The sequence below is a fragment of the Miniopterus schreibersii genome, assembly GCF_964146895.1.
Source record: "Miniopterus schreibersii genome assembly, chromosome: 9".
NCBI lineage: Eukaryota > Metazoa > Chordata > Mammalia > Chiroptera > Miniopteridae > Miniopterus > Miniopterus schreibersii.
The window spans coordinates 57563159-57585480 of NC_138118.1; the positions used below are offsets into that span (position 1 = coordinate 57563159).

General features: G+C 39.8%; 1 protein-coding gene across 3 annotated transcripts in view; it reads left to right on the plus strand.

Annotated features, from left to right (window-relative positions):
- CDK14 (cyclin dependent kinase 14) overlaps nucleotides 1–22322 on the plus strand; it is a 496475-nt gene that overhangs the window by 98025 nt on the left and 376128 nt on the right. For 2 of the 3 annotated variants that reach the window (XM_081147672.1, XM_081147670.1), the window contains exon 3: nucleotides 20231–20476. In XM_081147672.1, coding sequence (XP_081003798.1) covers nucleotides 20231–20476 — 246 coding nt within the window. Of the gene's footprint in view, nucleotides 1–2114; nucleotides 2256–20230; nucleotides 20477–22322 lie in introns of those variants that run through there. The other variant, XM_081147671.1, reaches the window with a different exon arrangement.

A 22322-nucleotide genomic window follows, 5' to 3' on the forward strand; every position in this document is an offset into this window, starting at 1 on the left:
TAAGAAGTGCTGTTGGTCTGGCAAAGGAGTCTTTGTGGGGTCATAAACAAAACCTCAGGTTTTTGAAAGCCTTACTGAAATGAAGCTTGCTATGCAGAAATGATGTTCACATAGCTTAATAGTTTCCAGATATGAAGGAGATAGCTGTCTCTCGGCTTTGGTGAGGAGGGGAGTACATCACATTGTGTTTGAAGAAGAACTTTCTGTAAGATTTTTGAGTGAGCTTTTGTGCTGCAGAAAAAATAAGGTTCGGTATCTTCACAGTGTCATTCAGAGGGATGAAGGTGAAGGTCGCTTGCCAATGGGGGATGGGGGAGATAATTCCTTTAAACCAATTAGGATGTGAAGGGAAAATGCTTTTCCCTGAGGTTGTTGTTTTTTTTAACATTTTTAAACACATTGTTTGCGGGTAGTTTTCATCCCGCACTCTACTACCAGTCAACGTAAAACGTATGAAACGTTTCCCGCATACAGTGTGTTAAAAATTGAATTTTGGAACCCTTAGCCGGTTTGGCTCAGTGGTTAGCGCTTCGGCCCTCGGACTGAAGGGTGGCGGGTTTGTTTCTGGTCAAGGGCACGTACCTCGGTTGCAGGCTCGATCCCCAGCCCTGCATGCTGGAGGCAACCAATTGATGTTTCTGTCTTTGTATCTCTCCCCTTCTACTCTCTCTAAAAAAATCAATGGAAAAAATATCCTCAGCTGAGGATTAACAAAATAAAATAAAATTGAAGTTTGGAGACAGAGGAAGGGAGAGAGAGGGGAGAGAGAGAGAGAAGGGGAGAGAGAAACATCGATTGGTTGCCTCATGAACACACCCCGACTGGGGATCGAACCTGAGACTGAGCTATGTGCCCTGACCGGGAATTGAACCCACCACCTTCTGGTGTAAGGGATGATGCTCCAACCAGCTGAGCCTCACCAGCCAGGGCTTCACTGAGCTTTCTGATTTATAAGTGTGAATCCAGTTCTGGGAGCAATGGGAATATTGGCCACTCATCGCTGACACAATAGCTACCTCCTCTTGCCCTTTAATTTCTTAATTAGATGAATATCTTTGAGGTGAGATTTCATGCCTGGCTCTTTTTCTTTTATTTCCTGCCTCACATGTTTCTCAATTGTTTCCTTGTGTCTTAATCTAATTTATTACCCTTTTGTGGTTCTGTTTTCTGAGGATAGGAAATACTTTAAGCAAGGAAAATTGTAGATCAACCACTTTCCTGTAGGCGTCGCTATGAGAGTAGCAGTTTGGCATTCTTCCTTGCCACCCAGCACCATGTGGCATGACTTGACACAATTAGCCTGAGGACTGTGAGATCTGGTTTGTGTTGGCATTTTACTTTTGAGAGTGGTATGAGCCTAACCCCACCAAGAATTCTGCAGGCTCATAGCTTTTTTATTTTATCATTTTAGTCCGTAAATGCTACCTGTGCATTTTTTTTTTTTTTTTTACCTCACATATTGGTGCATTATTTTAGAGTTCTCATTATGCCCCATTTGCGTATGACAAATAAATACACACAGACACATTAAACCATTTTAGTGGCTTTTGCATCATGAATGATGGTAGCCTAAACTTGGCCTTCTGTCGGACCTCAGATTATTGTTTAATGGGGTTGTCACTCAGGATACTTACTGGCTTCCTCCAGTGCTTTTAAAAAATTGAATTGAGTCTGATGAGGTGCATCCCCTTGATTAAATGTTTTTCTTCCCATGCAATCACCATTAGCTCTTTGGCTCCAATTCTGTATTCTTTTGAAGCAGCCCTGCATTGCAAATCAATATCTTTCTGGCGAGACAGTGTGTTGTGAATCGCCTGGACGGCATATGCACAGTTACTTTGGCTGCAATGCTGCTGCAGAGCCCGGTTACTCTGCCTTCCTGGGAACTCCACAGGCAAGTCCATCGTGTTTGGAGGAAAAAACAAGAGATTTTTTTGGAGGAAAAAATTGCACTGTTAAAGCTATTGATACTGAATGTTAGCATGTGCTTTGTGTTCTTCTGAACTATTTTTGGTCCTGTTCCACGGAGATTAGCTTCTCTGGGGTGATTTCTGGGTTGTTGTGTGTGTTTTTTTTTTTTTTTTGCTTCTGCTTCCCCCTTTCTTGGTTGTAGTACGGCCGTACCATTTCAGCTTGCTAGTGCAGAAAGATGTGAATTCAGTTACTGGATGCGCCTGGCCTGGTGCAAACACATTGCTAGAGACATGTTAAAGAGTTGCAGGTGAATCGAGCCTGAGAGAGACAACAGCGAAACGGTAAGAGGGAGCATGCTTAAAATTAGAGCAGGGGTTTTAATTTGGAGCATCTCGGCGAGTCTGAATCCTGACTCACTCATTTATAACTTGAAAAGGATTCATTTTATGCATGTCATTTTACTCATCCCCTTGCATTTAACTGCCAAAAACATCACAGACTGATCAAGGGGGTATTTAAATTAGGGATCTGACTGGAGGTTACTCATGGGAGAGTCTCTTGAGGCTCCCGAGGCTACTGCTTGTAGTTTGTAAACACCGGTAGCAGTGACAAGATGTGGAAAAGGTTTCGCGACTGTGCTTCTTTGCCATAGCTGAGTCTTATTTCTCCTGAAACTTACCTTATTTATTACAGCTGAAAGAGGTCGTACAGATTGTTTTGCCTGGCTAGGCTTGGCTGTGTGCCCTCTGAGTCAAGCTAGAGAAGGGGCAGGAGACCACTTTTTTCATTTGGGTAAACTGATGTCTATGAATTAGCTGGGTTTGATCAGAGTAGAATAAACATCTCTGATACATTAGGGACCTGGGGCTTCCTCTGTGCTCGTCCCACCCCCGCCCCTTCTGGAGCACAGAAACGCACCTGCTTTAAGTGTGTGCTGCCTGGCAGAGGTCAGTGTGCTGGTATTTTGCATCGTTACACCTGTAGTGGTTATGCTTTCACATATGGAAGTGATGATCCTTCGTGCAGTTCTGCTTGAGGTGCTGGCTGGAATAGTGGACCATTAGCATTTTGGATGCAAATGGAGAACCCCTGCTGCATTCACGAAGGACCAGGGCAACAGACAGGCTACTCCAAAATGATGCTTACAGCTCCTCCAAAATGATGCTTACCAGCTTGTGAAGAAGATAACAATCGAGAGACAGAAATGCAAACCTTGATATATCTACAGAGGTTGAATTCCTGTTTCCTTTGTTAATTGGCACAGAATATTAGTGGGTAGGGGTGGTTGAAGTTGAAGGACATGTTTTAATGTTGTTCAAAGTGAGGCTACTATACTACATGGTCCTGGTGAATTTATAAGGATCTACCTATTATATAGGAGCTGAATGTTAAGGATGTCAGCATTTGATTTTTTGCTTTAAAAATATTCTACTTATGTGTATTTAACTCAATAATTCACATAAAATTTAAATGGTATAGGTTGTGACTGTTAGTTGAGAACATCATCAGTAACTTGCTGTACCATGCTGGCCATAAGCCAGTTGTGTATAATTTTATGACATAGGCATTTTTACGAGAGACCACCTAATTACTTGACAGGCTAACTGAGAGAAATCTTGATAATATATTGGGGTTCACTAGCATATTTTGGGGGGGAGCCTTAAATATGCTTCTGTATTTACTCAACTGTTTATTGTAAAGGTTGGACATTGATTTTTGGGAATGAATATTTGAATTTTCTTCCAAAGAAAGTTCAGATTTTTGTGTTTTGACATTTTAAAATTATTTTTTTAAAGAGTAAAGATGGACTATAAGCTATTATTTCCAATACTTCAGTTGTTCTTTATAAAACAAAGAAACAAATAACTCTTTTTCTATTTAGAAGATGATGTGCCCTGTGTTTACTGTTTTTTTTTTTCTGAGAGTGATGTGTTCTAGCTATTTATATTTTTACCTTCACTCTGTGTCAGCTGTGAGGTTTATTTTTTCGGGCTGTGACAGAAGGAATTGTACATTTGCAAAAAGTAAGTAATTTTTTAAAAGGGAAACAAATAGAGCAATAATATGACATTGATTTTACAATCATACATTTTTTTATTCCTCATTGTTCAAACATTTATTAGCCATCTACTATGTGTAAGAACTTGTAGGACATGCTCTGAGGAAGTATAGATGAAATAGATACACTCCCTTCCTTGAACTGAAGGAGCTTAGATATAATAGCATTTGTATTTTTTTGTCTGGAATATGCTCCATTATACTTTCTCATGAATAAGTAAATTTAATGCTTTTTGAATATTATATTTCCCACTTAGGAGAGTCCTTTGCTTATTTTCTTTTAATCATTTATTTATTAAACAAACATTGATGATGTCTACGGTGTAATAGTGTACCTACTGTGTATCAGTAAGTAAAATAGACCTGGTCCCTGTCCTCAAGAAACTTACAATCTACTTCAATTTAAAATATTTCAAGGAGAGCCCTGTCTGGTCTTCCTCAGTGGTTAGAGCATTGGCCCGTGCACTGAAGGGTCACGGGCATGTACTTGGGTTGCAGGTTCGATCCCCAGCCCAGGTCGGGGTGCCTGTGGGAGGCAATTAATCGATGTGTCTCACATTGATGTTTCTTTCTCTCTCTGTCCCCACCCCTCTCCCTCCCTGCCTTCCACTCTCCCTTAAAAAAAAAAAAAAATCAATTAAAAAAAATGTCCTGAGGTGAAGATTAACAACAACAACAAATTAAAAAAAAAATTTCAAGAAGAAATTTTGGGGCCCTTTTTTCTTTTTTTCATTTTGGGCACTTGTGAAACAGAAACTGTATGCTTTGTTTTTTTAAATTGTGGTATAACATATACCTAACAAAATTTGCCATTCTAAACAAAATTTTTTAAAATAATTTTTAATATGTTTTTAAAAAAATTGATTTTAGAGCAAGGAGAAGGGAGAAGAATAAGAGAGAGAGAAACATCGATGAGAAACATCGATCGGCTGCCTCCTACGCATCCTCTACTAGGGACTGAGCCCACACCAGGCAGGTGCTCTGACCGAGAATCAGTCACACCGCCTCTTGATTCATGGGTCGATGCTCAACCATTGAGCCACATCGGCCAGGCAGAGATTTCTCTTTTTAATTGTACAATTTACTGACAATAACTATATCACAGTGTTTTGCTACCATCACCACTATCCAGTTCTAGAACTTTTTCATCATCTCAAACAGAAACTCTGCCCATTAAATAGTAACTCCCCATTGCCCCTCCCCCCAGGTTCTGGTCATCTGTAGTCTGGTCTAGTCTATTCTACTTTCTGTGTCTGTGAATTTGCCTATTCCAAGATACCTCATATCATATCAGGTGGAATCATACAGTATTTGTCCTTTTGCATTTGGCTTATTTCACTTACCTTGTTTTTAAGGTTCATCCATGTTGTAGCAGGTGTCAGATTTTCATTCCTTTTTAATGTACGCTTTGATTTTTTTAACGGAAAAGATAGCAATCCCCTCCTCCCTCTATATGAATTCACTAAATCAAGTTCCCATAGGGACACCAGCATGGGTAACTTAGAGATACTAAAAACAAAGACCTTGTGGGCAGGGGGAAGGGATCAGGAGTAAGAAAGCACTGAGGGAATGACCTATGGATATATTACGTTTGGGTTCTTTGCATGGCCTGGTAACTGAGCACGGCAGTTGGGCTGCTTACACTTTTCAAGTCAGTTCTTTGCTGATGGAGAGCAGCAATCTGTTGAAACAGTCAGTGGAAGGCTGGCCTGTGGCTTTTGCCATTACTAACATTTGAATTGCACGCACTCTGCCTCTAGTCCCTTACTCTAACTTTATAAGCAATGACTGATCATGTTGAGGTCCTCTTGTAGAATCAGAGACGCTTAGAACTGGCAGGTATTCAGCAGTAGTATTGTCTCAATGGCTCCTCATCATTCGTTCAGCCGGTGGGAATCTCCAGCTGCCCACTGCAAGCCACCTTTCACTCCCCACTGCTGTTCTGGGTGGACACTCGGTCTGAAAACCCCGGTTATCCTTTGAGTTGGACAGACAGGAATGAGAGAGGGTGTAAGCTTGATGTCCTATTAAGCAGTTTTCCATTGGATGAGGTAAGCTTGGCTTCATCGTATAGCAATCTCTTTCTCAGATTTCTACTTGATACTGCTTCTCTTGAATCCAGATGTTTTCCTGATAGAGGATCCTTTTTAGAAAGCCAAGTTAAGGCCCCCAGAGCTGTGTATTTATCTGCCATCGACTGATTTGATGTTTCTTAGCTTTTAACAAAGCAGCCAGGAAACACAAACATGTATGGAGGAGGAACAGTGAACGTGGCAGAATCGAATGCCTCAATCACCCCATCTTCCCCACCAGCCTGCCCTGTTGAATGAATCTTATGCTTTCTGCACCCCCTCCCCACAACTTAGCTTTTCAGTTCTGACTTTTGATATGAGGCAGAATTAGGTAAATCAAAAAAGTAAGTTGCCCTGGCCGGGTGGCTCAGTTTGTTAGCGCATTCATCCTGTACACCAAAATGTTGCAGGTTCGATCCCTGGTCGGGGCACATACGGGAGACAACTGATGGATGTTTCTCATATCGATGCTTCTCTCTCTCTCTTTCTCTTCCTCTCTCTCTTAGATAAAAACCTATCCTTGTGCGAGGATTAAAGATAAAAGTATGTTAAATTTGGGTGGTGGAGGTTGGGCAGAGGAGGGAATGATGGATCAGAGAACCTTAGACCACAGAGCAGTTATTTTGCTTTGAAAGTGCTTTTCTTTTGCATCAGAAGAAGACAGAATGAGACAAGTGTTACAGATCAGGTCTGTCCTTTGCTCATTTCTCTCAGGATAGAAAGAGAAGGCAACCTGATGGTCAACAGCTTGGGCTTTGTAGTCAGGGTCCTGGAATAAATCTCCTTCCTTCTGTTTACTCTCCGCATGGCCTTGGACACGTTACTTAATACTTATGTGCCTCAGCGTAATCATCTGTAAAATCGGGATAACAACAGTACCTCATGGGCTTGTTGTAGGGATTAATTGAGAAACTACATATAAAGCATTTTTGGTAGCAACTGTTATGTAAGAGCTCCACAACAGCTTTCATCAGCATTGTCATCATCATATAGAAATCTTTAATTTCCATCTCTCTTTTCTATCAGCTTGCATTGCATCTTGCCCACTCCGTCTCTAGTTGCTTGATTATTGAGCATACATGACTGTTTCCTAGTGTTAGTGGGTTTGAATGTATAAAAAGAGGGTCTGAAAGAGTGCTCCAGCATTCTGTTTACTGTGTGGCAGGTTTGGGAAGGAAGGGTCTATAGTCTATAGACTTCCTCTCCTGCCCAGCGGATACAAGTTGCCCCCCTCCCCTCCCCGCTTATTCCTCAGCTAAATGAGATCTCGCTAAAAATACAACAATGACAGCGGAGTGCTGCTGGGAGCACTGGGGGTTGTTTTCAGGTGGCAGACAAGCAGCAGGGTATGTGTATCCCACTGCTCTGCTCTATTCAGCTTGGATATCTCAGTTAGGATTCACTATTGACTTGCCCCAGTCATAGGAAAGGTTTACAGAGCCAGTCCTTGTGAAATCAGTTCGGACTTTATTATTAATGGATTGCTGTCAACTGAAATTTCAGCTCTTTACAGTAGATGGACCAGTTGTCAAAGCTGTATTGAAAGCTGCACTCCATTTCTCCCCAAAGGTTCATTGTTCCCTGTGTTTCTCTTCATAAGCTCTGTGTGGTTAGTGACCCATATATGATTCTCTGAAAAATTGAAGAGCTTCAAAAGTCAATCCTGCATTGAAGGATGCCCTACATTTTTCTGAATTCTTTGGTGGGGCTTGCGTCTGGATTTATTTTATGAGAGTAAAAACATTAAATTTTTAAACTTTCTAACATCACTTATGATGTTAATCACTAAATTTTTATCCAAGCATTAATAATGTATTTAAATTTTATTAAAAAGATGGTTATTGTAGGTGAGGAGAAGGGAGTTGTCTTTATTTATGTAGCCATCTGTTTCAGACTAAGAAGAGAGTACACAATTTTATTTCTCCTTCAGGAAAAGAATTTAAAAATATTTATAATATTTATTTTTAAATGCTGTCCATATGGTTTCCAGGGGAAAGAAATCCAGGCCCTAATGGATCAGTCAGTACCTCCAATAGTGTCTTTTTAGTGTCCATTTTTAATGTTACTGTGCCTTCTGGATGCTTTATCTTACATGAGGGACAGAATAGTGAGCTTACAGATATTTGAAAGGAACAAGTGCGAAGAAACAACTAGCCTGGTTTCATATAGAGAAGCTACGGGTGGTGCAGTGAAACTCAGAAGAGAAACAGAACAGAATTCAGAAGGCACCTGAGACTGTTGTTTGCACAGCCTTTGAGACATGACTGCTTCTTCGGTTCTCATGATGTTAAAAAACCTTCGCATACCAAGTATATGTGTACAGTTCGAAAGCATCCTGGACCATGGTACTGATTTCAAACACCTATGAATCTGAGTTCAGATCTGTTTATTGGTTATTAGTGCTTCTGACGTGGTAGATATTTTTCAATTGCTGTAGTTCATATTGGTCAGTCCCCCTTGCCAGGTTATTTCACACCTCTGCACGGTGAAAACACAATCTAGTTTTCCCTTCTTAAGTAGGGCCCAAGACAAAGCCCATTTAAAAGAAAATCTATAGTTAAACCTGTAAAGCCTATGTGGAGGAGGGAGGTGTCCCTATTTGCAGGCGCAGAATTTTTTTCCAGAATAAGAGCTTTAAGGGAATTCTGTCTTGATGAAGAAACTAATTGGCCATGCAGTGTGAGCCACTTTGTAGCTCGATTCTTCTGTTTTGTCAAGAATGGGTGTTCCACTTCCCATTGCAGCTCTGGGAATTGTGTAGGTTGGAATAGGCTTTGCCCTGGAATCACAGTAAAGCCACTCCCTTGTTGTGCGTGTGGGTTCTCATTTCATGTACCCCGTTTCTGAGCCCCCTGGCTCTAAGTGTGGGGGGGTTAATATAGATGTCATCTGTATTTTACTTCCCAACACTATCATTTGGCCATATGATGTGAATGCTATACCCCTGAGTCTGTCTTTTTTTCATGATGGAATTTTAACCAGCGTATAATTATGGATGTCAAATGGGAATCAGAAAATTCACGTATCTTCTTCTTTCTCCCCTTGACCTTTTTGGGATATTGTGTAAGTTTTTGGTGGAAGCAGTGACCCGGCCTTCCACAGAATTGCCGGGTCCTTCTGTTTGGGATTAGGAGTTCATGTCCTTTGTCTAGTCTGGGTGGGAAATGTTCAGAATGATTTTGTGGTAGTTTTTTTTCATCGATATGGTGGCCAATGGCAAAACAATGTTTTTGTAATAAAACATATAAATCCATACATTTCTGTGCAGGAAGTAATGTTACATATGCTGTTATAACTTGTGTACATTCTCTGTTTCTGTTCCTCACTCACCCTAATCCTGTTGATTTTTAAAGATATATAAATATATCGGGTATACCCACTACTTAAATATATTGGGTGTACCTTATCAAAAAAACTTTATTTCAGAGTTCAAAATTATGTTAAAGGATTATTTGATGTTACCACGATCTTTTGTGGGACATTTGAGCAAAATAGTTACCCAAGGAAGATTGAAATGACTATCACTCATATTGTACCCAGAGATTGAAGCAAATCTTGCCTCTGAAGAGCTTGACCTCTTTCATAATCTCAATCCCTTACTTGACCATAGTAGCAGAACCTATTATTACACAGTTTAGAGCCCTGTACCTCAAACTATACCACACACATATCTCCTGGGAATCTTGTTAAAATTTAGGGTTTGACTCAGTGGGACTGTGGATGGGTAGGGAAGGGGGCTGAAATCCCAGGTGACGTCAGTGCTTGCTGGTCTGCAACCAGCAAGGGGTTAGAGAATATTCCAGATAAAATTCGGATCCCCAAAGATAACTACCTCTGAAAAACCTGTATAGGCCACAATTAACACTAGAGGTGGCATTTCTACCTTTACTATGAGTGTTCATTAAATGTAGTGTTAAATTTATCATTATGACTTGGACAAAATAAAGAATCTAGAGGTTAGTAAATATATGCATTTATCTATGTGAGTTTATGATCAAAGCTGTATCTTTTATATCCAAATCAAGTGTGTAATTGTAACAGAAGGGAAGGCAAGCAAATAAAATTATTTTATCAATGTATATTAACAATTTAAGCTGCTGGGAAGACCACCTAAATATTTCATAATAGAATTAGGAAAACTGTTATCAGGCCTCTTGGTGGTAATGACTGAAGCCCACCCAGTGAGGGTTGTAACAAAACTACAGCCACTGAAGCGGCATAAAGGAATGTGGTGTCCTCAGGAGTTCTCCATTCAGCTGTGTCCATTAGCTGTGGATTCAGGATTGAAATTAAATCAGGTCAGACCCCAAAGAAACCAGTCAGTAGAAAAATAAGCATTTTAAAATTAAATCACAATAATAGACTGAATTCTGGTGAGTGGGAACAGCTGGTGAAAGCCTCTTCATTGATGGAAAAGATCTGGGCTCAGAAGGTGCCTCATTTTTATGTAGTTTTCTTAAGGCTGATTTTTTTTTGAAACAGCCAGTGTTTAATTAAAGGGGAAGGCTTATACTAAGTTAACCAATCCATTTTTGAGTAAATATTAACAGAACACCCATTCCATGCTGTCTTTTGGGCTTTGGGGACATTAAAGAAATAGGAGATATGGTTTCTGTTTACAGTTTGGTCATAGAAATATAATGAGTGCATGAGAAACAGAGCAAAACAAAGACCTCCTTTCACCCCCGTAAAATTAGCCAAACACATGAAAACAGATTTCACAGTTGCTTATGAAAGCATGTAAGACAGCATATATTTAAGTGACAAATTGTGAGGTACAGTCTCTGAAAATGACATAACTCTTAAGGCAGCTTTGGCCGGGACAGTGGCAGTGACAGTGACATAGGGGCACAACTAACATTTAGTAGGCAGAACCAAGTTTGCCAAATGTCCTACAGTGTGACTGCTGCACCATAGTAATTCCTCAGACAAAGCCCCAGGACTCTGTCACTGAGAAACTATGCCAGGATCTGAGAGTTAAGGAAGACCCACAGAGACTGGGGCTATCAGAAGTGTTCACGTGTGAACCTGTCTGCCTCCTTTCTAAACGCTAAAATCTGAAGGGAAATGGAACGTACAAGGAAGCACCAAGAAGTGATTTTATGTGTCTGGCCTTATCTAGTTGATCTATATAAAATCATTTACCAGCTATAAACTGCTGCCTAGAGTTCATAGTAGAACAGTCGAGCTGTAAAAGATCTTAAGAGCTGTTTACTCCCGCTGTCTCATTTGTCAGATGCGAAAACTGAGACCCAGAGAATTGAAGTGACTTCTTGTAGTCACTTAGTTCTGACTTAGGTGAGCAGCAGGCTTGCCTGTGTATTGGCTAATGTTCTGAAGGTGATTTTGGGCAAGATCTTGGTTGTGATAAAACACAGCTGTAAGTAAAAGTACACTCATGTATATATCCCTTTGTATACGTATAGCTAACACCTCCTATATCTGTTCCATGTAACCATTCACACTGCCACCTCTACACACACACAGGCACACCCCTTAGAAAATAAAAAAAAAAAGACTATAACCAAAGAGAGGACAGTATACTTTTAGATCTTCCAGGTTTAGGTTAGAGATGAAGGTAGCTGTCATGGGTTACGATTGAATAGGCTTTAGAAATCCCCACCCCACCCCAAATACCTTGTCCACCCACCTCCTAATAGCTGAAATTCCCTTTACAAGGGATGGAGCTTTTTATTCTGTATTCCTTAAAGTTGAAGTACTTCTGGGAGAGGTAATACTCTTGTTTAAGTGTGCTAAAACTTGTAAATGACCGATGGTGGTTTTTTTTATTGGGAGCAGATTTTGAGGGGAGATACTGAGTAGCAGAAAGCCATCAGGCCCTCACCAGGTGATGGGTGAAGGGGAAAACAAATGGAAGAGGCTGTTGGAATGTCGGGATTTTTGCTTATTTCAGTTTTTGCATTGGACCTGTGGTGGATATGCCTTTTATGAATGTCAAAAGACCGTGACTTAGCTCACTGTCCGATGCATGGTATATATTCGCTGTGGGTCAACTGGAATCTTTTAAACCGGTTCTTTTTCTGGTGTCTGTCTCCATGAAGAGTGTGGAATGGAGAGTCAGAGAAGGAGGCCACATTCCGAACCAGGAAAATACCGATCACCTGAAGATGGTTGATTCAAAGGGACAATTTTCAGCCCAAATGAATTCACTGGAAATGAATGCCAGCCTTAACTGAATTAAGTTGTGCTCTTTCCAATCCACTGCTGTGCGTATGGTAGACAGTTGTCTGGATTTTACATCGCTCCAAGCTAAAATTGTAGGTCAAACTGTGACTTTTGGAGCCTCCGACACCGTTTGAATTTCAAACAAGTTTTACTGAGTTTTGAGTCTGCTGGCTCGTGTACAGACCCCTGTTAATGATGAGTGAACCAAAATAATTGATTCAGAGGAACACCCGAATGTGTGGGTACTTCTCTAACCTTGTTTGAAATTCTGGCGTCTATTGAACTTGCTGGAAAAAAAGATCAGGGATTTATTTTGGTCTTTGTGATGATTTCTCCTCTGTATCTGTTTTCAGGTACCTCGAGACATCCCTGCTTATGTAAATTTTGTCACTTCAGTTTCTAAATGGAACACAGAAGTGTGAAAAGATGCAGTCATAGAGAAACTAGATCCTTGACTCCTGTTAATATTGGAATGCCTCTTGTTTTCAGGCAGCACCGATAGGACAGCTGCCTACGGTGATTGGCTCTGGGCAGAGGTACCAAACGTGTTTTCTTCTGAACCCACGAGTTGAGAAAACCCCTTTAATCTATGGGAACCCCTTACTTTCTATAAGTTAGTAAAAAAATCCTTGACCAGATCCTGCAAACAGAGGTTTGAAGGAAAAGGTCCTCTTGGTAGCTATAAAATAAAGAGGAAAAAAACCATTCTTTGCCCTTTGGAGGAGACAGTCATGTTGAGATTAAAGCATCCCCAAAGAATAATTGCAACCCTGGGTACGCCAAATATCGGAACGGAATAAATGCACAGTCACTGAGGTGAAGTCTTAATAAAGGATTGGTCTGAGTGCATGGGGTTTAACCAACAGGGCTACTGAGCAAAGGTAATTTTTGAGAAGAATCTTGAATAATATAGTTGACTCATGGCTTGGTGTTGGTGTGCCCCATGCTGAGGGCACAAACAGTGAATGTGTGAATGACAGTGAAAGCTGATGGGGTAGGGAACGCCCAAGGGTCTTCTGTGCCTGGAACAGCCGTAGTCAGTGGCTTTTGTACTTGGCCAAGTGCCCACATCCTTAGAAATATATATAGCTAATATAATATGATATAATATAATATAATAAAATATATATAGCTAAGGTAATTTTGAAAACCAATTTTTTAATCTAAGTATTAATTACTGACAATCAAATTTCTTTAATTTCAAATACTAATTTAGTGTCACTGATTATGTTAACATATTTCAGACACCTTAAAAAAAGAAAATATGCACAGATATGATTATTGCAAGTTAGATTACTAAACTGTACTTACCCCAATTTAAAACACCAATTGTTGGTTTAATTAATTTCAATGTCATTTCTGTATTCCTTTATATACCTTCCTAGAACTATAGGTGTCCTTATTTAGATTCCTTCTAGGGGTTTCAGTAATCATATTTTTTGACTCTTCTTGGTGTTGTGTAAAGTTTACAAATCCACAAGTAAAATAATGCCGTCTCAGGACAGCCAGGGTTATAGGGTCTGAGTTGTGGACTGTTGGAGTCTTGGTTGCTTTTTCCAAAAGTGATTCAGATTCAGATCTGAGTCACTGGTTAGCAGTGAAGTTTTCTTTCTCAGGGTTAAATTTCCCATAGGTATTAAAATTTAACTTATTTCCAAAAACAACACCTTCCACATTGGATTGACATAAGTTCTCTTTGCAATCTGGTATCTCTCCACCAGACATACATATTCTTTGTAAGATATTGCTTAGGTGACATCACATACCCTTTAGCCTTTTATTGTGTGACACTGACCTGTTCTGTCACCATCGGAACACCCTGTGTTGCTAATCTTTTTACACCTGTGCTGCTTAAACCCTCTCCCCACAGGCTCCGGTCAATCATTCTTATTCTCAGTACAGTTCTTACTTTTTATCCTTGGCTTACTCACAGTTCCATGAGTTAAAAACCAACCGGATCCCATTGTATTTATTCTCCATGTGCCCTTTCTATTAACTTTTCTTTCTTGAAATCATAGCAGAGTCATGGTTTCGCAGTAACTCAACTTGTTCCACTTAACCGTATTTTTCTTTTTCTTTTGATGCTCAAATATGTAGTCACGGTTCGGCCAGTAAGAACCCCCTTGTCCTTCTAGCATTGTCCCTGGCGTTTTGGAAAGGATCCCAGTGTTCTGCTAGCAGCTGGATATTTCGCAGCTGTTTTGTGCTTCCTGCCCTGTGAGCTGGAATCAGGTCACCTTCCAAGGAGCCCTCTTTTTTCATAGTGGAGAATTGGAACGTAGACCACAATCAGGGCACTAGGGGTACGCATGAAAGTTAGTAGTGCGTCAGACGGCTACAGTGGGGTGGTTGGAAACATCTGCCTTTTTGAGGTTACGGGTTTGCATTAATTTTTCCCAACTGGACATATGCTTCTGCCCTCAGGTTTTCGTACAGTTTGAGGTTTTATCGTCATCAAGACTTTCTGTGGCACTGCCCATAGCATTTTGTTGTGGGAGGAAAGACAGATTCTTCTGGGGGAGGGGAAAGGTTTGTGTAGATGGCTGACCGGTTGATAGAAAGATTCAGATGAAGATGGAGCACCGGGGAGCAGCACCAGTGCACAATCCGGTTTCTAGAACCTTCCTTCATTGCCAGGACTCCAGTCAGCTCATTCTTCTTTTCATGTACCCCGGGCACTTCAATGGTTTTATTCTGTGAGCCACCCGAGATTGCAGCTCTCCGGGGAAATGAGTGCTGTTCTCGCTCTGTCTGCCCTGCGCCCTTCTCTCAACCAAACCCTGCCTGGTTCTCGGCAGGGCCTGCAGGGCTGCCCAGCCGCTCGTGAGGTCAGGCACAGGGCCGAGTCCTCGTCATCTTCAGGAAGGGCCTGGAATCTGCTTTCTCTCTTGCTTGTGGCCAACAGAGACAGCCAGGTCACGTTTAAGTTGTTTGTCCCAGAGATTGGAAACTTGAAACTTTTCCAGAGCAGTCACTTTGGCCTGTGTGGAAAACTCGAGTATAGGTTACTCGAGGAAGATGCTTGCCCACAGCAGGTGCTGGTACTGGTATCTTCACATAAACCTCGGGCACAGTGGCGACCAGCATAAATTGTGTATAAACTTAGTTATGTGCAGAACCTGCTCATGGGCTTTATAATGCCGATGGAGTTACACCGGGGAGAAAACTCTCAATGTGTGCTTATTTATTGATAGTGGTCATAGAATCGTCACTTGTTTTCTCCTGGATCTGATACAGTGGATCGAATTCAGGGAGTGGTATCTGCAACATGTTCCTAAGAACATTCTGCTCAAATATCAAGGTGCTTCAAGCAGTTTCAGCAAAGGTGGTGTATTAGTTTTCCATTGCTATGTAACATATCACCACAGACTTACCAGGCTCTTCTCTCAGTTTCTGTAGCTTAGAAGTCCAGGCAGGGCATAGCTGGTTTCTCTGCCCTAGGTCTTACTGGGCTGAAATCAAGGTATTGGGTGTGGTCGTGGTTCTCACCTGGGGCTCAGGATTCTCTTACAAGCTCACTAGTTGTTGGCAGAACTTATTTTCTTGTGGTTGTAGTACCCTGATCCCCATTTTCCTGCTGGCTGTCAGCAGTGACCACTCTCAGCCCTTAGAGGCTGCCCCACTGCCTGTGCCACGAAATGTTTGCTTTCTTGCAGGCTAGCGAGATCGCATCTCTATCTTCTGTGACTAGCTGGAGAAAGCGTCCTGCTTTTTTTAAAAAAATATAATCTTTATTGATTTCAGAGAAAGGAAAGGAGAGGGAGAGAGATAGAAGCATCAATGATGAGAGAGTCATTGATCGAGCCCGCAACCCGGGCATGTGCCCTGACCGGGAATCAAACCCCCAGTTGCCTGGGTCCCAGGTCAACGCTCAACCGCTGAGCCATGCCCGGTGAGCTTGTCCTACTTTTAAAGAGCTCTCTTGATTAGGTCAGGCCCACCCAGGATAATCTATTTGCTCTATCATATAACATTGTGGTAGTGATATCTCACCATATTCAACTCATAGGGGAGAGGATTATTCAAAGGTGAGGGACTATGGGTGTCATGTTAGAATTCTACTGATCACAGTGGGCTTGTAGTTTTTTTAAAAATCTTACGTTTGTTGGTAGCTTTATTAATTGATTGATTGATTTTAGAGAGAGAGAGATTTGTTGTTCCACTTATTTATGCATTCGTTGGTTGGTTGTTGTATATGCCCTGACCTAGGATCAAACCCGAAACCGTGGCCATCAGGACGGCACTCTAACCAACTGAGCTACCTGCCAGGGCTGTTTGATAGGATTTTATGCATGTATATTCAGGGCGTCCCCCTAAAGATGTATACATTACTATAAAAGCCAATTCTGTTACATTTTGAAAATGAAATGTATTTTAATAAACACTGTCTTTATAATTATTCAAAGTGTGTATACATTTTTTTGGACACCCTGCATATGTTTATTATTTTTGTGTCAAGCCTGGTGTTTTTTTGACCATAGCTTTTGGATAATAAATGTTTCAGAGCTCCAGCCCTTTTTAGCAAGAGAGCATGAAAACCCACTAATTTAAATGAACCTTCTTAAATCTGATTTATTAATTCGACAGAACCTTATTGAGCTTTCCCGTGGGCTGGGTACCGAGCACAAGACGCTGTAGGAAAAGGGCGCAGTAATGTGGACAACATCTTTGCCTGCATGGAAATGGACAGGAAGATGCTGAGTCTCCAATGTGTTCTGCTGATGGGAGCCTGGGAAACATGGTGCCTGGGAAACCACTGTGGGATATTGATATTCTTAAGAATTTTCATATGAACTCGGAACTAACTGGTCACCATTTTCCCATTATTTATGATTCAATTCAGTCCCCATTTATATCTTTTTATAGTATCATTCTATACACATTTACCACCTCATTTGATTTAGATATACATATGTAAATCTTTTAGGTCAAGTAAGAAACAGTATTTTACGGCTGAAACAGAGAGATTAGCTTCTTTCTGAAAGTGTCACAGTAAATTGAAAGATCCATGTGCTTTGTTTTTTATCCTTAATTTTTGCTTTCTTCAGCTTTTGGTTTCATTGACTTTCTTAATTGTTTTCTATTTCATTTATTTCCACTCTGATATTTATTCATTATTTTCATTTTTCTGCTTCTCTGGGGTTTCGGTGCCTCTTCCTTTTTCCAGTATTTTAAGTTATAATCTCATTGCTTTGATACCTTTTGTCTTTTCTACTATTTACACTTAGTACTGTAATTTTTCTACAGCTGAAGTTTTACTTTAGCATCCTGCCATTTTTATATTTTATATTATCTTCATTTAGTTCAAGATACTTTCTGTTCCTCCTTTTGCGTTAATTTAGTTTCCAAATATTCGCTGTCACACCTATCTTTTAAAGTACTTCTCCCCACCCCCGAGTCCTTTCTAAGATATTTTCTTTAACACTGGTTTTAAGCAATATGATATTGATGTGTCTTCGTGCCATTTTCTTTGTATTTCTTGTTCTTGGGGTGCACTGACTTCTCAGGCCCAGGCGTTTATATTTTATAATTATAATTCAATTGCTTTGGTTATGTGGGTGGTTTCACATCCATGTCACCTATATTGCGTGTGGCTTTCACATTCTTAAGGAGGACACATAAAGCCTTAAAAATGTTGAGTGTATCTGATCTCCTTGTGGTAAATGTTAAGTTTTTGATCATGTGTAGAGGACTTTGTCTTTTACAAATATCTTCGGCTATTTTCTGGTCTCATAAATAAATATGATGATGTCCTTCTTATTTGACTTAATTAGAATCTAACCTGTGCTTAGTAGTTGAGACACTCTTAGGACAGGTTGATGCTGAATTACACACAGAATTTGGTGTGATTTTTTTTCTATACATTTCACTGTGCTTATACATACATACATATATATATATATATATACAGATGCCTACATCTATGTCTGTATCTGTCCGCATGTACATTTGTATCTGTTGATATCTGTTCCTACACATAGATACGTTAATTCCCACATGGAATCATCCTATATATATATTACTCAGACACTTGATAGTTTTACTTTAACAAATATAGGATTATCTGAAATATCTTCTGTTTTTCTGCCTTGTAAAGGGATGTGGAAACTTCACAAAAAGAAAAAAAAAACTTTAAAAGCAATTTTAGAGCTATCTTTTCTCTAGAGAGGATAATAAAGCTGCCTAGCTTTACAGACAAGCTAGAGGCCATAAAGTTATTGAGTAAGAACAACAAAGTCTCCAGAGTATAGGGAGAAGGAAAGAGTTAGACATAAATTAGAAAACCAGGAGCAAAAGTCAGAGACTAAAATAAGATGAGAGAGTGGGATAGGCTGCACAGAAAGAGAGTGAGTGGAGATGTCGGGAAGGGGATAAGGGTCTAGCAGAGTCATGTCAGCAGAATTTTGAAATGTGTTAGCGTTTTTCTTTTGCCAGTATTACTCCTTTTCACCCATTAGTTTTGGTATTTAAAAAGACATTATTTTTAAAATTTTCAACATCTCTAACCATGTTAATGTTTTAATATGCTCCATTCCATTTTGGAGATGAAATCAAGATGAGGGCAGATTTTAAACATACATATTCAAGCATAAAAGTTTAGAAGAACATTATGATCTTTTTGTCTGTGTTAGCTGCTTCCGGAAGACCCATGAGTTAAAACAATGATCTGATTTAGCTCAACTGAATTTATTTATTTTTTAATTAGGGAAAGTTTACCCAACTTCTTTTTTTAAAAAAAAAATTTATTTTTGTTTAAAATATTACAGATGTCCCTTTTTCTCCCCAATGACCCCACCCCATCTCCCTCCCCAGTCCCTCTCCCCACCATTGTCCGTGTCCTTGGGTTGTGCATATATGCATATAAATTCTTTGGCTACTCTCTCCCCCTCCACCCACCCGCCCTCCTCCATCCCGCTGACATTCGTCAGTCTCATCTATGCTTCCATGTCACTGAATCTATTCTGTTCATCAGTTTATTAAGTTCTTTAGATTCCACGTATAAGCGAGATCATGTGATATTTGTCTTTCGCTGCCTGGCTTATTTCACTTAGCATAATATTCTCCAGGTCCATCCATACTGTCCCAAATGGTACGAGATTCTTCTTCTTTACAGCTGCGTAGTATTCCATGGTGTAAATGTCCCACAGCTTTTTTACCCACTCATCTAGTGATGGGCACTTGGGCTGTTTCCAGATCTTAGCTATTGTAAACTGTGCTGCTATGAACGTCGGGGTACATATATCCTTTCTGATGAATGTTTCAGGATTCTTAGGATACATTCCTAGGAGTGGATACCCAACTTCTTAATGATTCAGAAATAATCCCACTTGCAGTCAGATGGTAAAACAGGTGACAAAGTTCAAGAATCACCTTGGGGCACTAGCAGTCTAGGCCTTAAGTCTCCCGTTTTAGGGCAGCATTTTAGTGACATAAGCAGAGTGATTATGAGGAGTTTTTCATATTGTGATTTAAGCTGGTGTGGCTTTTAGAATGTGTCCTTTTTGGGTCTTCCCCCAAATTAAAAGTGGCATGCTTTTTAGAATAACAAATCAGCATGGTTTTGTTTTTTTAAAAGATTCTTATAGACACTTTAATTTTGTTCTACATCAGCCATCCATCCATGAGGATAAAACTCTGTTGTACCATAGCCACATCTGGTCAATATAAAGTACTCAAAAATTACAATAGATAGTCCATTTTACCAGATTATGTTTTTCTCCAAAAAGCGATGCTCATATGTTAAAATTAGTTGATTATTTATCTTTCTTCTAGACTGAAAAGAACTTTAAAAATTTTTTTTAAAGTTTTCTTCTGTATTGAAGACATTGGGGCGACTTTGGTTAATAATAAAATTATATCGTTTTCAGGTGTAAAATTCAATAGTACCTCATCTGTATATTGCATTGTGTGTTCACCACCCAAGTCAATTCAGCATGTTTTTGGTATTCAAGTTTCAGGGGAGAGTTCTGAGTGGAATTTCTTTTTCTTTTTTCCCCCAGATATGTGTCACAAAGATGTCTACACGGAACTGCCAGGGAATGGACTCAGTGATCAAACCCCTGGACACAATTCCTGAGGATAAGAAAGTCAGGGTTCAGAGGACACAGAGCACTTTTGACCCATTTGAGAAGCCCACCAATCAAGTAAAGAGGGTGCACTCAGAGAACAATGCCTGCATTAACTTTAAGACTTCCTCCAGCGGCAAAGAGTCTCCTAAGGTTAGGCGGCACTCCAGCCCCAGCTCGGTAAGTGCAGTCTCTCATCAGTGGTAAGCAGAAGGAGTAGCCCTCTCAGAGGAGTAGCACGCTGTGCTGGAAGAGGGCGGGGGCTTGATCAGTGCATGCTCTCCCAGGGTGGTTTAAATTAGGGGAGAGAGAGTGTGTGTGCTCCAGCAAACTATATACTGACTCTTTATTCATAAGCACCCACAAGCAAATGAGAAATGATCCAAAAAAAAATCATTTTTTTTTTTCTAGTTGCTTTCAGTTAGAGGAATTTATAATTAAAAACCCTTTGGAATTTCAGGATAGCTTTGAATTTGGCAAGTCCACAAAGAATGTCGGTTCAGAATAAATGTTAAAATTTGTTCACGTGTGTTATTCCAGTTTGTTTTCAGTGTCACTGTTTTAAAATTTAAGAGCTAGACATTGAATCTTCTTAACAGAAACTATTTTATTATAATAGAGTTTTCTAAACTCAAACTCTATCAAGTTTTGCCTTTTGATCTACGGAGGTTTAAGATCTGAGGTGATTGCTGCTTTTGACTGAAAATTTTTACTGAAACTACTATTTCCAAGACTCTGCTGCATTTAACATTGTAAAAAAAAAAACAAAACACACACACCTTAGGATCTTTTAAATTAAGTAATTTTCAGATTTAACTTACACTTAAGAACCGTTTCAATAGGTGCACTTAAAAGCTAAGAGGAGAATGCTAAGAGAATTTCGATGCTGTCTTCTTGCTAAGAAAACACATGCCATTTCACAAACTTTAAACATTAAATACCATGAGAGCCAGATCAGAGCAAGAAATGTCAACTGCGAGGAGAGTATTGACACTTCAATTTAATTAAACTGTATGACACTGCACAAACTTGGTGTCACATTTTGTGTTAACGAAGCTGAAATAAATGTTATTAATGCAACATTTGTGAGGATAATTGATTATCAGCTTTTCCTCCAACTGGCGCCATCATCTTGTCTATGATTGCAAAGCAGCGTCCGTCTAGGTCACAGATATAGCACTACCTCTGGGGAGAACTTTCAGATTTAGTGTCATTTAGAAGAAATGAAAGGCGTTGTTGTGAATGACTAAGCCTATGTTATGGAAAGAGAATTACGTATTTTTACTATGTATTTATCTTAATATCTTTGTATCAACCTATAATTGATATGTAGAAATGGCATTTTCAGGTATTACAGTGAGGCATACACTAACAATTATTCACTGTTTAAATGAAATTTAATTTAACTGGTCCTGTATTTTATCTGCAATACTAATTATAATCTAATGCTATGCTATTTTTTTATTGCTCAAATTGTTCCTGCCTTGGCCACTGGGAGCTCTGTGTCCTTTTGAGATGTCTTCACACCTTTGTTTCTTGAGCAGTTTCTTGCTTTCTTGTCCTGTGGGACAGTCTTGGCTTCTATTGTGCTTTCCAAACCCCAAACCTAGAATCTGTTATTTCTCTAAAGAGCCCTGGTTCCACTTATTGGAAAATGGGATTTAGAAATGGGTCCTGGGTTTGCTTGTTGCCACTGGGGGTCATGTAGTTTTAAAAGTCAGTGTGTACATCATAGTATCAATAGCAATGGGGTTTCAATATTTACTTTTAATTTTTAATAAGTGATGAAAATCCTTATCAAGGAAAGTTGAGATGTGTCTGGTCCTCTGTGTATTTCTCTGTTTAAAGTTACAGTTTATTTTTCTTAAAGTAATGCTTGAACATAGCTTGAAAGGTCAAATAGGAGAGGATTCTGGGAGGATGGTAGTGGCATAGGTTTTGAAACTCCTCATATAATTAGAGCAACTAAAACCAAGGCAATGGATGACATTGACAACAAATACAGGATGGGGCAAAAGTAGGTTTA